This window comes from Ochotona curzoniae, unplaced genomic scaffold (assembly GCF_017591425.1).
Source record: "Ochotona curzoniae isolate NIBS_2020 unplaced genomic scaffold, NIBS_Ocur_1.0 scaffold_4701, whole genome shotgun sequence".
NCBI lineage: Eukaryota > Metazoa > Chordata > Mammalia > Lagomorpha > Ochotonidae > Ochotona > Ochotona curzoniae.
The window spans coordinates 83618909-83642250 of NW_024467122.1; the positions used below are offsets into that span (position 1 = coordinate 83618909).

General features: G+C 50.6%; 1 protein-coding gene across 2 annotated transcripts in view; it reads left to right on the forward strand.

The window, feature by feature from the left end:
• Nucleotides 1-18252, forward strand: part of BBS4 (Bardet-Biedl syndrome 4) — a 34702-nt gene extending 16450 nt beyond the window's left edge. For both annotated transcript variants that reach the window (XM_040969095.1, XM_040969096.1), the window contains 13 exons: nt 2209-2272; nt 4397-4508; nt 5590-5662; nt 8055-8108; nt 9122-9249; nt 12394-12448; nt 13220-13288; nt 13869-14021; nt 14117-14288; nt 16192-16261; nt 16930-17071; nt 17413-17614; nt 17925-18252. In XM_040969095.1, coding sequence (XP_040825029.1) covers nt 2209-2272; nt 4397-4508; nt 5590-5662; nt 8055-8108; nt 9122-9249; nt 12394-12448; nt 13220-13288; nt 13869-14021; nt 14117-14288; nt 16192-16261; nt 16930-17071; nt 17413-17614; nt 17925-18034 — 1404 coding nt within the window. In that variant the 3' untranslated portion in view covers nt 18035-18252. The remainder of the gene's footprint in view (nt 1-2208; nt 2273-4396; nt 4509-5589; nt 5663-8054; nt 8109-9121; nt 9250-12393; nt 12449-13219; nt 13289-13868; nt 14022-14116; nt 14289-16191; nt 16262-16929; nt 17072-17412; nt 17615-17924) is intronic.
• The last annotated feature ends 5090 nt before the right edge of the window (nt 18253-23342 follow it).

Genomic DNA, 23342 nt, shown 5'->3' on the forward strand with positions numbered 1-23342 from the left:
GTCTGTGGAATACCAAATAAATCATTTCTTCAGCTGCTCCCACTCCAATATATCCCCATACATCCTTCTCTAGGCAATCTGCAGTCCCTCTGCCTGGATGCTAGGATGGCTTGTCCTGGCTCAGCAAGCCCCTCTGTCTCTACTAATCAAAAAACAAAAACAAACAAACAAATACCCCCCCCCAATAAAAAGCAAGCAATTATGTTGGCATATTGATATAATTAACGTAAGTTTGGCATTAACCAGGTATAGAGTGCCCACCAGCCAGTGGCTGCTTTTTACCCAGCAGTGGAATGCTTGCCTAGGTACAAGGCAACCTAGGCAATTGCCTGCAGCTGGGGCCTCTGCCTACTTCTTGAAAGTTGGAGGATGTTCCATGGTTGGCCCCCTTTCTGCTCATTCTGTCCTTCCTCATCTTCAGATTAGTCTAATACCTACTGAGTGCATCATCAGCATTTCAAGCCAGATTTCTCTGTGGCTGAATTCATCTGCTCCCGCCACATTCCTCCTGCCACTCCTGTCTCAGAGATGGATCACATCATTCACCCAGCTGGCACTGTGTTATAGATAGGTATGGAGATCCTCCACTGACCATCTCTTGATTTGGCTGCTTCCCCCTCTCTGTGCTTTAATTCTCATTGTTGTAATTTAAATGACTGGGAGACTTCTGCTAACCTTACCCCTAATCTCATCTTTCAGCCGTGCCCCCGTAGTGATGTTCTGTGTACCACTGGCATGGCCTGTGAAGTCCTGTCTCTGACTTTCATGGCTGCTGTGGGTTCTGTTGAAGCCCCTGCCAGCAGTTTTGTTTGCCCTCTCAGCTGTTGTGCTATAGGCTTAGTTGGCTCAGCACAGGACAAAGGTAGAGCCTGTGTTTTCCTCAGAGCATTGCTAGCATTAGTAGTAGTGCTTGAAAATCTCTCCTTCTACACAACACACACACACACACACACACACACACACACACACACACACACACACAGTCTAGTCAGAGTTTAGGCAGGCTGGTAAACTTTCTGTGATGAGTATGCAGGAAATTGTTTAGACTTTCTTTACAGTCCATATACAGTGTTCTTTAGCTCATATATGAGTTCTATATTACACTTTAAAAATATTTTGAAAAATTCTTATCTTGAGAGCTGTATAGAACTGTTCTGTAGGGGCGAGGCATTTTGCTTAGCAGTTGGCTTGACTGTGCTGTTATCCTAACTAAGCTGGGCTAACAGATGAGATGGCTTCTTCCCATACCTAATGCATGGGTTTGTTGCCCAGCTCTCACTCCTAACTCCAGCTTCCTGCTAATGCAGACCCACAGAGGCTAAAGTAATGAATCCATTGCTTTAGAGAAAGAGAAAGAGGTGTGGCTTGTGTTCCTAGCATCCGCCTTTGAGCTTGGCCCAGCTCTGGCTACGTCATGGACATGTGGGGAGTGAGCTAGTGGATGGAGGTGTACACTCTTTAAGTTTCTCACATTTTTAAATTTTACCTTCTGAAGATTTATATGAAAGGCAGAGATAAAGAAATTGATCTTCTGTGCACTGGGTTGCTCCCCAAATGACCCCAAAGGTTGTGGCTGAGCCAAGACAAAGCCAAGCGCTTAGAACTCCTGCATTAGTATGGAGCTACATCACAAGAGAACATTGAGGACCGTGCTTGCGTATGGGATGCTGGCATTGCAGGAGGCTCCTTCTGCAAGGTTTTTAATGAGTGAAAATAATATCCTGTGAGCCCATAGTTTGCCAATCAGTATTTGAAAATAATGAGTCGTAAGCAAGAAGTTGAGATTGAATTGCTTTGGAATGATTGCTTTATATCCTAGATTTCTTACGTGTGCTCCTTGTCCATGTGTGCTTTATTTTTAAAGCAAAATTATTTATACATTTCATTTATTTGGAAGCCAAAGAGGCAGACAGAGACCTGCCATCCACTGATTAATTCCCCAAATGCCCACGACAGCTGGGTCTGGACTGGGCAGGAGCCGCCTGGGTCTCCCATGCAGGTGGGAGGGCCATCACTGGCCTCCAGAGTGAACATTTGTAAGAACTAGGATTGGAAGCACAGCCAGGACTCAAATCAAGGAGTTCTGGAAGAGGGTCTGGACGTCCTGGTAAGGCTTTTAATCCATTGGCTAAATGCCTGCTTTTTTTGTCTGCCTTTTCTTAAAAGACATTTAGCTACCACTTAGAAGTATTTTCCTTCCTCTTTTAGGCTGTTATCAAAGAGCAGCTTCAAGAGACTCACGGATTATGTGAATATGCAATCTATGTACAAGGTAAGACAAGATCTTTTTCTATCGCTGGAGAAATACAGTTCTCCTAGATTCCTGAAAAAAGAAAATATCTCATGAAATATTGAAATTCAAGTAAATGTTCCACATTGATATCATTTACTTTTTATAGGTTTTTTTTTTTTTTAATTGTTACATTTTTAAAAAAGTAAATGGTATGTTTAAACAAGTTCATTTATTTGAAAGGCCTAGAGGAAGAGCTGCCGTGTGCTGGTTCATTCCCCAGCTGCCTGCAGCAGCCAGGGCTGGGGTCACCTGAAGCTGGGATCTGGGAAGTCAGTAGGTCTGTCATGTGGATGGCCGATTCAATTACTGGGCCGGACCACTTTTTCCCATGGTCTGTATTAGCAAAAAACTGGATTCAGAACCTGGGGCTTGAACCCAGACCCTGTCATGTGGGATGTGGGGGTCTTAGTTGGCATCCTCACTGCCAGGTAAAATGCCCATCCTGAACTGCACTTGACAGAGCTGACTGCTTTCACCCTCTGAGCTTCTGGCTGGTGCTTTTCAAAATGGCCACTTAGGACCCGGGCCTCTTGCAGCGATGTCAGGGCCAGCAGGTGCTTTTGGAAAGGATCCTTGTAGTTGGGCGAAAATCGAGGCCTAGAAGTCTGCAGGATAAAGCAGAGAACAAATTCATCAGAAAGCAAATATAGGTACTGCTAGTTTAAAATTTTCCCTGTAGTGTCCAAAGCAGCAACATCGGCTTACCCAGGAACTTTCTTGATGACACTATGAAATAAACGAATAAATGATATTGCTTAGATTCATTGCATTTATATTCCTCAGCTTAATTCATAATTCCTCTCACAAATTTGGTAAGATATTGACACCTGTAAGTGTGTCATGGAAGAAAAAATGCTTTTATTTCTAGTATTACAAGTTTCAGTCTTCAGAGCCTGATAAGTTCTTCTATTTATTTATTTTTATAATTATATGGTTGATCAGGGTGGGAGGGATCAAGGTTTAGAGAAAATTGGGTGAACTCATTGTTTGCAAATTTGCTGTTTCTTGTTGTTTCTGGGGGAAGGGGAGAGACAAAGGGGGAAGCCACACTTGACTTTCCACACGTCCCAGTACCCAGGGATGAGGAGCCGCCACCTCATATCACCCCAGAGTCTCGGTGTGTACATATTCTGGGGGTTCTTCCCCAAGTAGTTTGGATAGTTCTGGAATGCTGTGGATTTCACCAATCCAAGGATGATTTCACCCAGAGCCTGATCAATTCTTATGAAAATCTAGGTTTAGGAGAAATTGTTTGTTCTAATTGATTGCTCTACTGAAGACCAGGAAATGACATACTACTAGTTAGTTCTTTGCTAGTGGTGGGCTTGGTTCTGCTGACCCCACTTGGGTGGTCTCTGAAAGTTGTCAGGTGGTCGGAACGATCATAGGTCAAGCATCTGATGAGGAAGGCCAAAAATATTCTGATGTTTGCATCAAAATCTTCAAAGGGACCGACTGTCTTTAGAGTGAATGCAAGGAAGGCTTGAAGTTCCTTCCTGAAGAGGCTTTAGTCCGTCCGGGTTTGGGCTTATGGTCTCAGCCCTTCTGAAGTCATATCCGATTGTATTAAAGACAGATATCTGGTAAGTGTTTCGTGTGGCAATTAAGACTGCGCTGGATCACCACATCACATGTTGGAGTGCTGGAGTCTGAGTCCCTGTTTTGGTTATGATTAAATAAAAAAATTTAGTTTTGGCAAGACAGAGTTAGTGAGAGAAGGGAAGATAGAGACAGAAAAAGCCTCCATCCTTTGGTTTGCTCCCCAAGCTACCGCAAAGGCTGGAGCTGACATGATCCGAAGCCAGAAGCCAGGAGCTTCTTCGGGTACCCCAAGCAGGTGCGGGGTCCCAAGGCTTTGGGCTGTCCTCCCAGGCCACAAGCAGGGAGCTGGATGGGAAGCGAGGCCACGGGGACACGAACTGGTGACCATGTGTGATTCTGGTACACGCTAGGTGAGGGTTTAGCCACTAGGCTACTGTGCTGGGCCCTGTCCAAGAGATTTCTTTGGTGTGGTTTCCCACTTCCTTCTCCATTTTTCCTGGCTCCAGGTTTCCTTTGTGCCAGCACATGGTTTTATTTTCTATATTTTCTATTGCTTGGCAGCATTGATATTTCGCCTAGAAGGAAATATCCAAGAATCCCTGGAGCTCTTTGAGACGTGTGCTGTGCTCAGCCCTCAGAGTGTGGACAACCTCAAGCAGGTGGCCAGGTCCCTGTGAGTATGCGCTGGGACAGTGGTGGCTGTGTCTTCTAGAGCACTGCCTGAGGGGCAAGCTGCTTCATGGGAATTCTTTGGAAATTGGAGAAAATGAGAGTAGTGGTATTAAGGAACTAAATTTTTTCAAACACTACATTCCATTTGGAAGGGAGAACTCTTTCTCATGCATATGGCGATACGTTGTCCCTGGCAGCTCACAGGAGAGTTCCCATTGCATCATTCTTTTTTTTTTTTTTTAAGATTTATTTATTTTTATTGGAAAGGCAGATATACAGGGAGAAAGAGAGACAGAGAGGAAGATCTTCCATCCGATGGTTCACTTCCCAAGCGGCCATAGTGGCTGGAGTTGAGACAATCCGAAGACAGGAGCCTGGAACTTCTTCCAGGTCTCCCACACAGGTGCAGGGTCCCAAGGCTTTAGGCTGTCCTCGACTGCTTTCCCAGGCCACAGGCAGGGAGCGGGACGGGAAGCAGGCCTGCCGGGATTAGAACCTGCACCCATATGGGATCCTTGCGCGTTCAAGGCGAGGACCCTAACCACTACGCTGTCTCACACCAGGCCCCATTGTATCATTCTGTAGCTGACATACCACTGGACACATGGTACGTTTTGAGTGTCTGTTGGGAGAGTGTCCTGGATGGAAGTGGCTTTCCAATCCCCTTTGCTGAGCAGTGAGATGCTCCCTGCGGTTTCCATGTCCGTTTTCTTTACCTGCTCTGCCTTTCTCACTTGCAGTTGTCCTGTGGAGCCTGGCTCTCCTGTTTCTCCCAGTCTCATGACCCAGTATCACACAAAGACCCTTGGGCTTGGGAGCGGAGTATAAGGACCGGTGAAGGCAGCTTTTGCTTAATAAGCTGGTTCATTTGCTTTTTTCTTATGTGCTCCTTGTTTATGGTTCATTTTTCAACTAAAGCTGGCTAGGGTGGGCACTCGGGCCCTGGAGCAGTGCTAGTCCAGGCCTCCCAAGAGGGCACCTGCCCTTGCCCCTCGGAGGGCAGGGCGGCACGGCCAGCTCACAGGGTAAGTGCAGGGAGGTGAGTGCGGTGAGAGTTTTAAGGAAGTAATGGGTCTCCCCAGATTCCTTTTAGGGAGACATAAAGCTGCCGCTGAAGTGTACAATGAAGCAGCGAGGCTGAACCAGAAAGACTGGGTGAGTAGGGAGATTTCGTTTCTTTCTTATTGGTGAACACACTTTACATTCGAAGGAAATGCCCGGCAGGTCTGAATTTACCCTCGTGTGTGACACACGTGGGATCAGATCACATCGCTCCTAAATTTGCGGTCCCCGCTGTCTGCGTTTGTGACAGTCTTTGTTGCACAGTCTTTTACCAGTCTGACGCTTACTGATAAATTTTTCTTCTCTAGAAGCACTGGAGATTTTTAATTTTTAAAGATTTATTTATTTTTATTGGAAAAGTAGATTTACAGAGAGAAGGAGAGCCAGAGGGAAAGATCTTCCATTCCCTGGTTTATGTGCAAATGGCCGCAGCAGCTGAAGTTGGGCTGTTCCAAAGCCAGGATGCAGGAGCTTCTTCTGGGTCTGTTACATGAGTGTGGGGTCCAAGGACTTAGGTCATCTTCCACTGCTTTCCCAGGCCCTCGGAGGGAGCTGGATGGAAGTGGAGCAGCCGGGGCCCGAAGCCCATGTGGGATCTGGTGCTGCAGGTGGGGGCTTAGCTTGCTGTGCAGCTGCCGGCACTGGGGACTGTCCTTCCTCCGTTAGGGTTCCAGAGTGCCAGGAGCGCGCACCTGCTGCGTCCTGCTTCTGTCTGAAACCAGTCGGCCTTCTCTCTGCGAAGATGCTTATCTTTATCTGGGTCAGGGAACGTTCTTTGATTCCCCCATCTCTTCTCACCCCCCGCTTTATGTGTAATTGCAATACAGAAGTGTGGGCTTATGCTTTTCCTCACGGAACAAGAGGTCCAGGTGAGAACTTGCTCCTGTTGATTCAGTGGACTCCGGATGTCACAGCAGAGGTTTCTGCTCCTGATGAGAAGGTGACTGCTCTGGCAGCACGTGTGCATTCCCGGGGTGCAGAGACAAGAGGCCGTGCAAAGAGGACCCACCAGTGCCAGGGAAGAATCCCTCAGCACGCTTCCACTCACTTGCCTCTTCGGTGAAAGAGGTTGGAAATTGTAGTTTTTGGTTTTTTTTTTTTCCTTAAAGATCTATTTTATTTTTATTGGAAAGTCATATTTACAGAGAGAAAAAGAGACAGAGTGGAAGATCTTCTGTCCAATAATCCACTCCCCAAGTGACTGTAACGACTGGAGCTGTGCCGATCCGAATCCAGGAGCCAGGAGCTCTTCCAGGTCTCCCATGCAGGTGCAGGGTCCCAAGGCTTTGGGCCGTCCTCGACTGCTTTCCCAGGCCACAAGCCTGATGGGAAGCAGGGCCGTCGAGGTTAGGACTAATGCCCATGTGGGATCCTGGCACGTGGATGACGAGGACTTTAGCTGCTAGGCTACTGTGTTGGGAGCACTTCATCATTTTTTAAAAAAAAGATTTATTTCATTTTTATTGGAAAGTCAGATATACAGAGAGGAAGATCCTCCATCTGATGATTCACTCCCCAAGTGAGTGCATCAGCCAGAGTTGTGCCAATCTGGAGCCTCTTCTATGCCTCCCATTTTGGTGCAGGGTCCTACGGCTTTGGGCTGTCAGCTGCTTTCCCAGGCCACAAGCAGGGAGCTGGATGGGAAGAGGGGCTGCTGGGGTTAGAACCGGCACCTGTATGGGATCCTGGTCTTGCAAGGCCAGGACTTTAGCCACTAGGCTGCCACGCCAGGCCTGCTTCATCAGTGTTTGTGTGTAAATCAGGTTGGCACATTTGTAAAGGGCCAGCTAGCAAACATGTGGAGCATGGCTCCTTTTTAGACTCTGTTGTGACTTTTTACGTCTGCAACTTCAACAGTGAAGGAACTGCCGGAGAACAAGTTTTCATGTTTGCATTCCGAGAGAATTTACACAAAAGGGCAGGGTAGGGGATCTGGCCCACTGGCCGTAGAGTTCCTGACTTCGAAGACTGGTCCTAATGACATGATGACATCATTGTGGCCTCCACGGGGCTCCATGGGCTTTCTGGGTCCACATCGTCAGCGTGTGTTGCTTGTAACTAGCTGACTTTGCTTTGGTTCCAGCTTCCCAGGGAAAACAGCTAGATGACTCAAGCGTGCAGACACAGGCAGAAGAGTGGGTGGGTTTATGAGGGCGGAGTTTGTGGCTTAGATGGTATTCTCTGCTGAGAAGGAAGGGGACACAAAAGATGTAGGTAGGATGCAACCGCCAGAGAAAAAAGATAGGGAGGTGGGCGGAGTACATGGTGCAGGTCCCACACAGACCCGGGAAAGTGACCCGCTTATTCTGTCTGTAGCTCTTACATTTTTTAGATGAAGAAATTCTTTGCAGAAATATATGAACTACAGCCTGTGGTGCATCCTTTAAAGTTTCTGCTAAGTGGTCAGCAGTCTCCGGCTGCCTGTTAGCCCTGATCCCGCTGCGGCATGATGCCTAAAGCTGCCTGCCTTCTGTTTTGTGCACAGGAGATCTGCCATAACTTGGGCGTTTGCTACATGTACCTGAAGCAGTTCAGCAAGGTAACTGACACAGGAATGGTGCACCTGGGGTTTCATGAGGTGCTCCGCTGTGATTCTGATTCTCCTGTCTCCAGTGCCACCAAGGCTGCAAATCTAAGTTAACCCTAACCCTTCCTGCTCCATAATGTTTAGTTTGCTTCCTTTTGGAAAATAGGGTGGCCTCATCTGTCATGGGTATAAAAAATATAATCATTGTATGAGTAGTGTGTCTTCTTTGTTTCCTGTGAGATAACAAAAAATATGAATTAAAAAGTATGTATTTAGTAGGTACTTGGGTTTCTTGCATGGTACTACAGCTTGGCATATTTGGTTCTGACAGTTTGGAGAATATTTTGAGCAGGGACATGTCTGTCCACTGAAATATACTATGAGCTGGAGGAGAGAGTTAGAGAGGGAGACCCAGTGAGAGATCTTCCACCTGCTGGGTTCCCACATGGCTGTGGTGGCCAGAACCGGGCTGGTCTGAAGCCAGGAGCCAGGAATTTCTTCCAGGTCTCCACATGGGTGCAGGGACCCAAGCACTTGGACCATCCTCCTGTGCTTTCTCAGGTACATTAGCAGGGAGCTAGATTGGAAGTGGAGCAGATAGGATTCGATTCACTGGCATGTGAGATGCCAGTGCTGCAACTGGAGGATTACCTTGCTCTGCCGTTACACCAGCCTCAGGCCTTGGTCTTTGCTTGTACTGAGAATTGGAGAATTAGATTTTACTTGAAGCCACAAGGGTGAATCAGTGAATAATCAGCCCTTTGCTTTATGCTTTGGTGGAACAGAAACTACAGTTCTCTGACTGGAGTACGGATGGCACCCAGAGTGGGCCCTTGGTGCTTGGGTTGCTGCCTGTGACTTGAGTGAATAACTGGTTCCCTTTTCATTTATTGTCACATTGCCTGGGGATGCTGGTCAGTGGTGCCCTGGGGGCCCTGGACTGAGAGCTGGTGCCCTGTGTTAGGAGGGAGGAAGGTGCTGTCCTTGCGTGTTAGTGATCCTGGGGCCTCCTCCTCCCTCGTCAGGCACAGGAGCAGCTGCACAGTGCCCTGCAGCTTCACAGGCATGAGCTCACCTACGTGATGCTGGGGAAGGTGCACCTGCTCGAGGGAGACCTGGACAAGGCCATCGGAGTCTACAGGAAGGCCGTGGAGTAAGTGCTTTTTCTTCAATGCGTGAGCAACTAAAAGCCAAGAGGATGTATGAACGCGCAATCCCGGGAGCGAGCGTGCATGACCCCTGAGTAGTTGAAGGAGTTCAAGGCCATGCTGAGGCTTGGTTAAGACTCTCCCAAGGGACTGTGAGTGGACTGTTTGTCCTCTTCATCCCAGAGGACAGCTGCTCTGGGCCAACAGGAATCTGGTCGCCTCCTTTGTGAGCTCGTGACTGCTTGGTTGTCGTCACCACCCCAGAGGCTGAAGCTGTAATGGAACATCCATGAATCAGTTGCGGTGAGGTGCACATGGCTTCCACTAGTATTCCACGGTTCAGAACTAGTGAGATGGCCACTGCAGCTGCAGGGAGAGTAGACAGGCCCAGGAGGAAGAGGGCAGATTGAGGAGTAGACAGTCTGTCATTTTCACTCTATTCTTTTTTTCAGATTTTGTTTCCAGAGATTGCATTTGGTATACAAACCTCATGGTTCAGCAGTAAAATTCTAGTCTCATTATCCCATGGTGACTTTTTTTTCTTTTTTTCTTTTTCCAAGATTTGTTTCTGGGGCCAGCACAATGGCCCTAGTGGCTAATTGTCCTCCTCCGAGCTCTGGCATCCTATATGGGCTCCAGTTCATGTCTCAGCTGCTCCACTTCCCTTCCGGCTCCCTTCTTATGGCCTGGGAAAGCAATGGAGGTTGGTTCTAAACCTTGGGACCTAGAAGCTCCTGGCTCCCGATCGGCTCAGCTCCAGCCATTGTGAATATTCGGGGATAGGAAGTGGAAAAGCCGGGACACGAACCTGAGCCCACACGGGATGCTGGGATCTCAGGTGGAGGCTTAGCTTACTGTGTCCAGCGCCAGCCCTTTGTTGCTTTGAATATCATTATGGTAGTTCAAGACTGTGAATGGAACTGAGTGATACCTCCGAACTACACAAGGATTTCTGTTAAGGTATGGATCAGCTTTCCATTACTAGGGCTAGAACGCATGAGAGGAGCCACATGTAAAAGCAGAGAGGTGAATGTGGCTCACTGCAGCCGCAGCAGTGGGCTGAGACCAGTGATGGCAGTACACATGTGGTGGGATGGCCGCACGGTGAGCAGGAAGCAGACACGCCTGTGTGGTCTTGCTGTGTAGTGCCATCACAGGTCATGGGGACCCGCTCAGAGCCTAATGCAGTCTAACCACTTTCCAAGGCCCCATTCAGACACCCTGTAGGTGCCACTGGCCCGTGACTTGGGACTCACATGCCTTTGTGAGACAGAAGGCCAGTTGTTACCATGTGGGTAAGCTCTTAGGTTTCAGTAGTCAGAAGCTGCTTTCTGAATTTCCTTTAACCTTACTTTAAACCCAAAATGTCAGAAAGGTTGCTTTGTTTACTAAGCAACAGAAGGTTTCTGTCATCAAGAGGCTGTTTATGTGGTAAACAGGAAGAAACCACATCATGTGTTAAAGGGCCTCTGTGGTATTGAGTCGTAGCACTCGTAAAGGTTGGCTCTTTTATTAAAAAAAAAAAAAAGTTTATTGACTTGAAAGGGAGACGCTGTGAGAAAGATCTTCCATCTGTTGGGTCACTCCCCATATGGCTGCAATGAGCGGGGGTGGGTCAGGTCGAACTCAGGCACGACTTTATCTCCCGGTGGGTATAGGGCCCAGGCACCTGGGTCATTCTCCATGCTCTCCTGGATGCATCAGCTGGGAACTGGATTGGAAATGGAGCAGATGGGACTAGAGCCAGTGCCCATCTGGGATGTAGTGCTTGATCTGCTAGGACAGTGGTGGCCGTGCGGTCAGCCCATGCAGTGTATCCAAGGAACCAGTTCTCGAGGGACTGGTCAAGTGCTGAAGTTACTGTTTCCAAATCGAGAAAAAGTAAACGGTGTTTGGAGCCTCACTGAGGAAGTAGAAACCATCATTCGTGACTGGCAGCTCTGGTGAGAATGCCTAGTGATGGTGGCATGGGTGCTGCTAGAGTCATAGAAGTTTTACTCACATGAGGAGGGACTGAGTTGAGATATTGTTGTGGAAAGACGAAGGCAGATTCCCCAGTGAACTAGGAAACTGCTTAGCCTTCCCTGGCTGGGCTGTTTTACAGGCAGCTAGTGCTCGCCCTGGTCGCAAAGGCAGATGATATACAGAGAGGAGGAGAGACAGAGAGGAAGATCTTCTGTCCAATGATTCATTCCCCAAATGACTGCAACCGCGGGAGCTGAGCTGATCCAAAGCCAGGAGCCAGGAGCCTCCTCTTGGTTTCCCACACGGGTGCAGGGTCCCAAGGCTTTGGGCCGTCCTTGACTGCTTTCCCAGGCCACAAGCAGGGAGCTGGATGTTAAGCAGGGCTGCCAGGATTAGATCCAGCGGCCATATGGGATCTTGGTGAGTACAAGGTGAGAACTTTAGCTGCTAGGCCACCGTGCTGGGCCCTGTTTTTTGTTTAAGACTTATTTTTATTGTAAGGTAGAGCATATTTATGGAGAGGAGAGACAACGATCTTTCTTTACCTTAGAGGCAAAGGGAGTGCTCTCCTTGCTTTTTTTCCTCTAAGATTTTATTTTTATTGGAAAGGCAGATCAGATTTAGAGAAAAGGAGAAAGAAAGATCTTCCATCCACTGGATCACTCCCCGAGTGTCCACAATGGCTGGAGGTGAGCTGAACCAAAGCCAGCAGCCAGGAGCTTTTTCCGGGTCTCCCATGTGGGTGCAGGCTCCCAAGGTTTTGGGTCATTCTCTGCCTCTTTCCTAGGCCACAAGTGGGGAGCTGGATGGGAAGTGGAGCATCCAGGACACGAACTAGCCCCTATATGGGTTCCCGGTGCATGCAGGGCGAGGATTTAGCCACAGTAGTGCTGGGCCCTATTGTGCCGGCTTACTTCCCCAGATGCTTGCAATGGCTCAGGCTAAAGCTGAGGCTAAAACCAGAAATTGGAAACTCCATCTTGGTCTCTCACGTAGCCGGCAGGGACCCGTTAGCCAAGGCCACTGCCAGGGTCTGTATTGGTAAGAAGCTGGAGTTGGGAGGCAGAAATGGGACTTGAACCCAGACACTGTGGGATGTGGGTGCTCCATGTTGGTCAGGGGCAGCACGAGGAGTGGCACTGCGTCTCGCTGCCTCTGATGTGCTTCCTGTTGCTCTGTTGCAGGTTCTCACCAGAAAACACAGAACTTCTTACAACTCTAGGATTGCTCTACTTACAGGTGAGAGTGCTCTACTCCTTCACCCACTGACAGGACAGCTGCTTTAGTCTCTGGTGCTTCCTTGCATTTTGATACTTAGCACATTTTCAATCTGTGAGGCTGTTGGGCCTTGCTCTCTGTTTTCTTTGATAAAGGATTTTTTTTGTGCTCAGATAAAAAGCAGTTCTTTTTCAGGCTTCTGCAAAGATTGGCTCTTTTGAGCCTGTTTGGGCTTGTGTTGCTGTGCCCGTTTCTGTTGCCCCTTCTTCCCAGCCAGGAGCTGCTGAGAAGGCAGGGTGCCCCTGCTTGGAGCAAGGTGGCGCTCCATGCATCTGCCTGTGAGTGGGGTCCTGTTAGCCCCGTCTCTCCTGTCCCAGCCTGCGCGGCCCCTGAGGAGAGTCCCGCAAGCCCCAGGTCCTGCCTCTGTTGATATTATGACTCCTTTTTTGTTTCATTTTACTTGAAATTCAGTGTTAAAGGGAAAAACAGATCTTGAGCCTTCCCGTTCACTCTGCAGGTGACTGGCTGCAGTGGCCAGGGTGGTGCCAGGTGCAGCCTCGTGGGTGTCAGGGGGCTGGAGAACTGGGTGACCTTCTGCTTCTCCTAGGCCATCAGCAGGGAGCTGGATTGGCGGTAGTTCCCCTGATATGAACGGGCGACAGCCTCAACGCAGGGCTCTTTTGTTTTCTGTGTCTGATACCTGTAGTTCTTTTTCCCTCAAAAGAGAATTGAGTCCCTTCATTGTGTCTCCCTGCTGATATAAATGGTCTGGTACACTTTTTTTCCCCTCAGCTTGGCATTTACCAGAAGGCATTTGAACACCTTGGAAATGCACTGTCTTACGACCCCACCAACTACAAGGTACTGTAGGCTGGGAGTCCCCAGAGCTTGTGTTCAGGGTTTGCCAGCTCTGTCACCTTGCTTTCCTGGGAAATTGCCCTTCCTGACACCATGATCAAGTGCTGCAGCTTGCTTCCTGACGGTGTGACTGTGGGTTGAAGAAGCCGGTGTTCTAATACTGTCACGCTTGGTCTCTGTAATGCACTTTTCGATTCCTCATGAACCTGAGAGTCGAGTTTGCCGATGTGACGGTGGGTGGGAAGGAAGGCCATGAGGGAGAGCAGTGCCGGGGAAGGACACAGATCCAGCGCAGCATTAGGTCATCGTGGTAGCTGATCGATTGGCTTAACCTTCCCTTCAGTGAGAGGAGCAGACAGGACTGGTGTGTTGTGATGTCTCGGGTGGGGTTGGCAGAGCAGTCTAAAAATCCTGGGTTCTCTGGCTAGAAGCTACAAGTGAGTGAGTCAAGCCACAGTGTGGGGTGCAGGGAGGTTCTTGGGACATTGTGCCATAGCTTGGAGAGATGAGCTGGGGCAGCTTTCCTGTCTCCTCACTTCTCTGGGAGTGACAGGACTGCTCCTGGTGTGCGGCATCTACACAGGCCATCCTGGCAGCTGGCAGCATGATGCAGACCCATGGGGACTTTGATGTTGCTCTCACCAAGTACAGAGTTGTAGCTTGCGCTGTTCCAGAGAGCCCTCCACTCTGGAACAACATTGGAATGTGCTTTTTTGGCAAGAAGAAATACGTGGCAGTGAGTATCCCCATCAGCTTCCTGTCTGTGTCACATGTGTGCTTACTGGGTCAGCTGAGCTCGCCCCTCCCTCATTAAGCACCTCTCTCCTGCAGGCTATCAGCTGCCTGAAACGTGCCAACTACTTGGCACCATTTGACTGGAAGATTCTATACAACCTGGGCCTTGTCCACCTGACCATGCAGCAGTACGCATCTGCTTTCCACTTCCTCAGTGCGGCCATCAACTTCCAGCCAAAGATGGGGGAGCTGTACATGCTCCTGGCCGGTAAGGGAACGCACACGGACCCCTCTGAGGGAGCTGAGGGAAGCCTGAGTCCTGCAGGAGCTGCTGGATTCCACTGAGACCAAGGTCATCCATCATTCATCTTTTAGTTATTTTCTCTTGCTTTCTATGGTGTCAAGTTCTAGACCATGAGGGCTATGAGCCTGGTCTTTACTGTCACTGTTCTACATGTTACTGAGCGTTAAAGAAATTTATTGTCCTTGAGTTTTTTCGCTAAATGGCCACAAGTACTGGGAGTGGGCCAGGCCAAAGCTGGGAGGCAGAAACTCAGTCTGAATCTCCCACATGGGCGGCAAGGATGCAACTGCTGGAGCCATCTCCTGCTGTCTCCGGGGAGTCAGTAGGAAGCTGGAACCAGGAGCCAAGCCAGTTCCACTGGAACCCAGTTCTGGCTTAGGTGGGATTCTACCTCCTTCACTTTATGTGCCCAGGGTTGATTGAACACTCAGTGAACATCAGCCCTTGGTTTTATTTTTAAAAGTTGATTTATACAGAGCGATAGAGGTCTTTGATCCAAAATGGCCCAATAGCCAGGTCTGAGCCTAGAACTCTACTCTGAATTTCAACCTGGTGCCACCCAGGCCGTTTTCTAGCAGGGCACTGGTTGGAAGCAGGGCAGTACGGACTTGATCCAGCAGTCTGATGTGGGAATAATCAAGCCTGTAAATGTCAGTTTTCTTATGACTGGCCTCCGTTAGTACATAACGGGATATACCGTTGGAAATGTATTTGACACAGAATGAATTCCCATCCAATGTCTCATCTCCTGCATGCCCAGGATGGCCAGGGCTGGGCCCAGAATGAAGTTGGGACTTAATCCAAGTCTTGTGCATGTGGGCAGCAGCCACCTGACCACTTCAGCCTTCTTGTTGCCTCCACGGGGTACATCAGAGGAAACTGGAGTGAGGAGTTGAGTTGGCCTTGAACCTAGGTGCTCCAGACACCTGCCCGTAGGCTTGAGCCTGGCTCGCCCCGGCTGGTGTGGAGTAACCTCTGCCCTTCATCCTTTTTTTTTTTTTTAGATTTATTTTTATTATTTTTTCATTGGAAAGACGGATATACAGAGAGAGGAGAGACAGAGAGGAAGATCTTCCGTCCGATGATTCACTCCCCAAGTGAGCGCAACGGCCGATACTATGCCGATCCGAAGCCAGGAGCCTCTTCCGGGTCTCCCACGCGGGTGCAGGTTCCCAAAGCTTTGGGCCGTCCTCTGCTGCTTTCCCAGGCCACAGGCAGGGAGCTGGAAGGGAAGCGGGGCTGCCGGGATTAGAACCGGTGCCCATATGGGATCCCGGGCGTGCAAGGCGAGGACCTTTAACCACTTGCGCCACCGCGCCGGGCCCTGCCCTTTATCTTTTAACACCAGTCATTTTAAAGATGTAAAATGATGGAACATATACACTGGACTTACTGAATATAAGCCCAAAGCAGTGTCCATGTCTTCACGGACAGTCTTCATGGCATGAGCTCATCACAGTCAGTGACCCCAAATGGTGACTGGGAGCTGCCTGGCTGTGATGGGTACCTGGGGGTGGGAACACCCACACCGTAAGGCCCAATGGCGATGCTGAAGTGGATGCAACTGTGAAGTCACAACGTCCCAGCTGTTGGGGGCAGTGGTGGTGGTCTGGGGAGGGACAGGAAGGCCGGAAGGGCAGCCTGAGAACTCTGGCTTTGTATGTTCACCTGTTTATTTGGACTTCTTCCTTGGTACTGGTTAGAAAGGAGTGCACAGCTGGTGGAGTAGATGGGTCCTCTCAAAAGTGCTGTTGCCCTACAGAACTTTAAAGCTGGCGGGTGTCCTAGGCAAGGCTTCTGCTGAGGGCTGCACATACAGGGTGCCAAGTTGAGCTGTCTGCGTCAGTGCTGCCTTGTCTTGTTGCAGTGGCCCTGACCAACCTGGAGGACCTAGAGAACGCCAGGAGAGCCTACGCAGAAGCTGTGCGCCTGGATCAGTGAGTTCTCGGCTGGGATGCTGTGGGCAAGGCTGAGCTTTCTGGAGTCACTGCAGCCTGGCCTGTGCACGCAGCAGGGACATCATGCAGGGCTCCAGCTCAGTGTGCGATAGTAAACCTGATTTTTTTTTTAAGATTTATTTTTATTAGAAAGTCAGATAAACAGAGAGAAAGAAATATCTTCTGTCTGATGCCAATCTGAAGCCAGGAGCTTCCTCCAGGTCTCCCACGCGGGTGCAGGTTCCCAAAGCTTTGGGCCGTCCTCGACTGCTTTCCCAGGCCACAAGCAGGGAGCTGGATGGGAGGTGGGGCTGCTGGGATTAGAACCGGTGCCCATATGGGATCATGGTATGTACAAGGTGAGGACTTTAGCTGCTAGGCTACTGTGCTGGGCCTGTAAACCTGTTCTAAAACCCCTGGCATCCACTAGCTGCAGGGGATGCAACCGTTTCCAGCCTCTGTTTAAGGTGGGGGGATATCAGACTTGGTCCCAGCACCTGCTTGCTGTGTGAGTAGGTTCATGCCTTCATTCTCCACGGTTCTACACACTTGTCCTATTTGCTGTGTTATGGTTAATTTCCCCTGAAATCACTTGTGTTTGTGAGACGGTCATGTAAATGACCACTGTTGGCACGCTGTAAGCCACAGGAGCTGTCTGTCTGCTGCAGGTGTAACCCTTTGGTAAACTTGAACTACGCTGTGCTGCTGTACAACCAGGGTGAGAAGAAGGCTGCCCTGGCCCAGTATCAGGAGCTCGAGAAGAAGGTCCGACTGCTCAAGGACAGTGGCTCTGTGGAAACTGACCCAGAGGTAGGGAGACTTGGTCACACCCAAACCAGCCTGACTAAGGACTCCTGGGCTCATGGTTCTGGAGAAACACACCTGTAAGAAAATCATCATGGAGGAAATCCTGGCTTGTTGGGTCTGTGTGTCTGAACCTCCCCAGGGTTGAGAAGGGCAGAGCCCAGCTCCCCCGTGTGCCCCAGCCTGGAGCTGTCACTGCTCACCAAGGGCATGCACTTCCTTCTGTGTGCTGATCACCAGCCTCACGTGGGCCTACAGGCTGCACTCCTGCTGGGAAGCTGGGCAGAGGGCTTAGCTCATCTCTGCCAGTGTCGTGTCTGATTTTTTTCTTTCCACCTGGACACAAGATGGTGGAGATGGCTCAGAAGTTGGGAGCTGCTCTCCAAGTTGGGGAGGCACTCGTCTGGACCAAACCAGCTAAAGACGCCAAGTGCAAGCCCCGTGGCACCTCCAGCGGCAAGCCTGCTGTTCTCCAGCAGCCTCTGGGCTCCAATCAAGCTCTAGGCCAGGCCATGTCCTCAGCAGCTGCATACAGAACGCTCCCCTCAGGTAGGCAGCTACCCAGAGCTCTAGGATGCCCCCTGAGCCAGCAGGGGACAGTGCTGGAGGGAGGCTGGCACCCTCACAGCTGGTGCCCTGATGGCTGGGGGTGGGGAGGAAGACAGGCTATGCCAGTCCTGGCTTCCTCATGGCTTAGCTGGGTGTCAGCACACTGACCAGGCAGCCTGCCCAGGATGGCTGCTTCCTAGGCTGTCACAGACCTAGCACTGTTGGCCTGTTTCTAACTACAGCCCTGCTAGTTCCAGGAAGGAGGACTTGCTCAACACTGCATTGGGTGGTGCCATCTTTTCTCTCCTAGGTGCTGGAGGCTCAGCCCCGCTCACCAAGCCACCGTCTCTTCCTCTGGAGCCAGAGCCTACTGTGGAAGCAAGTCCAGCGCAAACACTGGAACAGATGAGAGAGAAATAGCATAGGATAACCCCAGGATTAGGGATTCTTAGACGAGGATGTATCAGGTTAGGAAAGGCCAAGTAGAGGCCAGCACCGTTCTGTGGGCAGGCTCCACGGGGTAAGGAGGTGGAAGGCAGGGAGGGTTGGCACGACCCGTTTGGAAAGGAGGCCAAGGCACAGCATGGTAGCCTCCTGGGCCCCTCAGCCAGAAAACAGATGACCTACCTGGTCCCTTTCAAGAACCGGGAGCAAGGCTGCTGGTTCCAAGGCACATCCCAGCTGGGGGAGCCTTCCCTCCTGTGGGGAAGGCTGAGTCAGACCCTGCCAGCAGCCCCTCGGGTCAAGTGGATCAGTGGATCAGTCCCTGAGGCAAGCACAGACCTTGGGTTAGCAGTGCAGTTTGACCTGGGCCTGCTTGCCAGGGGACTCGGAGCAGAGCCCTGCCCTTGGCGGTGGGGAGGCGTCGGCATCTGCAGCCTGATCATGTCGGGGTATGAGGTGGGAGCCTCGAGCGGCTTTGCTCTCAACTCCAAGAGCCGAGGAACTCATCAGTGGTAACAGTCTTCTAGGTCCTGTTTAAAGATAATGTATTTTCTTTGAGGAAATTTGTATTTGAACCAATAAGAGATCACAATAAAAACATGTTGGGAAACAGCGATCAGCCTTCCCTTGCCTGTTTTCAAGGCTCCTTAGTGCAGAAGGAAGCTCGAGGGCCAGCCACCCTGGTGGTGGCAGGTCAAGCAATCACTGCCAATGGGTCGGTTCACCCCACTCACCAGTGTGGAGTCCGAGCCAGCACACTGAGCTGGTAATTCTGTTACTGAAGGTTAGTGCAAAGTAGGGGGCTATTAGAGAAGACCCAACAACGAGAGAAATGAGCAGAAACTAGGGGTGGGCATCCATGTTCTTTTCTGGATTGAGCTGGCTGTGGGGTTTGGCTCTGGATGTGTTTACCTTTAAGATGTCCAGATGAGGCTGGCCACTCTACACTGCCACAGCTGAATTTCAGGCATGACATCTGGTTTGGTTTGAAGACAGAAATTCAGGAGACTGGAACAGCAGCTAAACCCAAGGGGTTTGGAAGTCACTGCAGGACAGCTAGCAATGAGGTTAGGATGTTGTGTGTGGCTGGAAGTAATGGTCTCACTCACCTTCCACTATTCCTTGGCCCTTCCCACCCTAATCAGTGGTCCACATGGGCATGCATCCTTCTCAACTATGTAACCATAAAATATATATATATATTACTGTCTGATAAGCACCAGCTGTTCCAGGTACTATAAATATGTGACACAGACAATCCCGGGTGGGGGGCTGTGGATCTACCATGGATGAAGGTTTGGGGACTGTGGGAGTAGGGACCTCCAAGGGAGTACTTGACAGGTATGGAACGACTTTTGGGGACCTCCACAGACCAGACCAGTGCGCCTGCAGGTAATGAGGCTGTGCTAAGACTGGGTGGTTTAGAGGGAAATCAGAAGGCATGTCTGGGCCAGACCAGTGCACCTGCCCACTGGGAGACCTGAGCTAAGGCTGGGGTGGGGCATGCCTGCCAATGAGTGCCAGGGTAGGGAATGGGTCATGCAAGGCTGGGCCATGAGACTAACCTGCATGTGGGACAGATTCTGTAGGTTCGCTGCCATGGGAACTGGGCTTGGGAGCAGGCCCAGGAAGCAGCATCTGTGGGTGCACCGGGAACTGGGTCTTGGGGGAGCTGGCCTAGCACCTGTGAGATCCAGCTCTGGGAGCCTGGTGGGGGAACTTGGGGAGCTCTCCCTGAGCTGCAACTCCCACAGGTGAGCAGAATTGAGGCTGGGGGCAGCCAAGGCCAGACCTGGCTTCAGCACCAGTCGGTATTATGTGTGGGCTGGGTCTGGGCCAGTTTGTAGCAGGTGTGAGGGCCAGGATGGGATGCAGGCCACCTGGCAGTTCACATGAAGGCCAAAAATGGGGAATGGTTGGGCTGGACTAAGCTGCAGCACCTGCCAGTGTAAGCAGGATGGATGGAGCCAGGCTGCAGGACCCACCAGCAGGTTCTGGGATTGGGGACAAGCCCCATAGGGAAGCTTTGAGGACTCCCCTGCCAGGCCACTGCTCCCACTGGGAGTGAGCTGGGACTGGGACAGACCAGGCTGGGCAAGGCTGCAACACCCACCTGCTCGCATGTGAGCTGGGCTTGGGGGAGGGCCGGCTAGGCTAGGCCACTGCATCTGCTGGTGCATGCAAGAGCCAAATGAAGTGAGCAAGCAAGGCTTTGCTGCAGCATCTGGTGGCAAGTGCTGGAAATGGGTACAAGTCATGTCAGGCTGGACTGCAAATGAGCAGTCAGTACTGACACCACCGGCAGCGAGATCCACAACGGAGTCTGGAGGAAGTCACGAAGATGTCCCCACACACCAGCTGCCCAGCACATGTAGCCTCTTCCACATTCACTGCCCAGCAGAGTGGCTGGCATTCTGGGTCTGGGTCTGGGTCTGAGTCTAGTGGTCCAGCTGGGGAGTCCCTCAACAAACCTCGCCTGTGGTCATCCCAGACCTGACTTGTGTGCGCCAGTCAGTGCAGGGTCAGGGTCAGTCCATCACCTGCACCGTTAAGGCACATATAGCTGCCTTGGCAGTCCCACCTCAGCCTCGTCTCCCACACAAACCCATAGGTGCTGCAGTCTAGTCAGGGTAACCCCCACAAGGCACACCTCCAGCCCAGTTTGTGTGTGCCAGCATGTGCAGCAGTCTAATCCAACCCATCTCGCATCCCATCCGGCTCTTATACACAGGTGCTGCAGCTTAGCCAGACCCACCTCCGCCCCTCACACATGCAGTGGGTGCTGCCACCTTGTCCAGCCCAGCCCACTCCCAGCCCTGGTTCTCATGCTCACCAGCAGGAACTGCAGCCCAGCAGAGTGCCCAGTTTCTTACAGTTTCCTGAGCCACTGAGCGACACGGTGACTGCAGCGCAATAAATGCACTCTTGGAAATTCTTCAGAGTAGAAGCATTCTCACCACAAAAATGATAAATATGTGAGGTAAGGCTTGTGTTAACTAGTTCAATTTAGCCATTACACAAATTAAACAGTTTTTAAAACATATTGTACATGATAAAGACATGTCATTTGCCAATTAAAGTAAACTGACTCCAACCTAATAATGTATATAGAAAGTAATTCAAAGTGGATTATAGATCTAACTGAAAAGTTACAGTTCTAGAAGAAAACCAAAAGCTATGTTGGTGACAAATGGAGTGAGCTGCCAGTATTTCTCAGGACCAGGAGGGGGCCACGAAGACTTTAAGGGAGATACATGTCCAGTCAGAAGCTAGGAGAAAGACAAAAGGCTGAATCCACAACATACTAAAACCTCTAAAAAACTAGGCCATATTTAGTAAACAAACAGCACAACTAATGAAAGAAAATGCACAGAAGATTTTGATACCTTATAGACAATGAGTGACAAGCACTAACAGTTTTTAAGGGAAACACAAACTGAAACCCACAATGAAACACTAAGTTTCACTGCTGGTGGCAGCTTATCCCACTGTGCCACACTGCTTGGGCTCCATTTCTGAGGGAATTATATTCAAATCACAACGAACACCACTGAATATCCATCAAAAGGGCTAAAGTCATGCGTGACTGCCGTGCGCCACTGCCGGGGTGTGGAGCGTGGGTTTCCCAGCAGCTCCATTTCCCGGACTATTCCCTGGCAACCTGTTTTCCCTGTGGGTAGCCACTCAAAGCAACAAACTGCAAGTCCAGTGGAGTCAGCCCAAGGTATCCTGCTGAGTGACACTTACCCAAAGACCCCAAATCTGCCGTTCTAACCCCAGAACAGGCAGAACCGACCTCTGCTGAAGATGCCACTGGTCATGCTTGCTCCACACCCAAACTCTCAGCTGAAAGAAGCAACTCTTGGGTCTTCTGGACTAAGGCAAGGCGGCCCAATACAACATACATTTGTCAAGACTTACCAAGGGGAATGGTTAAAATGTGTGGTGTAGACAAATGTACTGTATACAAATTTCCACCTCAAAAACAAACAGAAAACCCCTCAAAAAATAACACATTGTGGTAGTTTTTCAAGTGCTTTAACATGGTTCGAAAGAATCACAGGCAATGGCCCATTTAGCTTGGTGACCAATGACATAACTGGCTTTGTATGCAACTGCCGAGAGCCCTCCAGGGGAGCAGCCACCCTCAGCGCCGGGTCATGCAGGTAACCCTGAAACTCCACAAGGACAACTTGTCCCAAACACACAACACTGGCCGCTCCCAATCCTGCACAGGACTGGGATTCCTTCTGATGAGCACCCACCCTCCACAGGCGGCCCTGCTTGGTGACTGCCGACTGTGGCTGCTGTGGCAGCTCTTTCCTGAATGCAGTGTCAGCTGTATGCCAGCAGGAGGGCACCGTCCCCCTCCACCCGGCCTGTGTGGCTTTTCCCAGGTCACTGGATTTTCAAACTTTTTTCTTGTAAAACCAGCACAAAGCCAAGGGTGACGGGCCCAGAGCCTACAGATTCAGTGCAGCCTGCCCTCCAGTTCCTTTTTGCCCAGCACATCCCAGGTGACAGGGCTGCCCTGCTCTCGAGGTGGGAGTTTCAGGTTCACACACACCCATCTGACACAAGTTCAGTAACACTTTACAGAACAGCAGCCACTTCCAACACTTACCTATCGCCTACTTGGATGGTCGTCTCCAAACTGATGCAGCGTCCAGAGTACTTGAGGCTACCGCAGGCTGTGTGTTGCTCCCCCTTCCTGGACCTGGCTACTAACACCGCCAGGCAAACCCGGGGCTCTCATGCCCACGGTGGGGAACCACAGGCAGGTGTGCACAGCTCTGCAAGATTCGAGGAGGACGAGTTGTTCCAAATTGTCTGGTCTCACCGAAACCTAGTAAAACCAAGAAAGCAGGCTGCTCGTTAATGATCGGTCAGTGAGCACGAAGGTGGAGGATGAGGCAGCGGCCCAGGTGGGTTGCAGTGGGTCACGGTGCACACTGCCTAAAGCTCACCTTTTCTCTGGAGAAGCAGTCTTGCTGTGCCTTTTGGCTTGAAGCTGGAAGTGGAGGTCACAGGCAGCGTGAAGGAGCGCTCAGATTCCAGAAGCGGCTTGTGTGGGCCTGGTGCGGAATGGGTGCTCACAGCAAGGCAGCCAGCCATTGTGGGCTGTGCCTCCCAGTCCCTGGATCAGCACGTTCAGCTCACCACGTGCTGCTGTGTCAGGGCCAGCCAGGCTTAGCATGAGGGAGGGACCCGCGCAGGGCATGGTGACGTGCTGGCCACAGGTCAAGACCAAATGTTGCCAGAAACAGAATCAACTACAAACAGG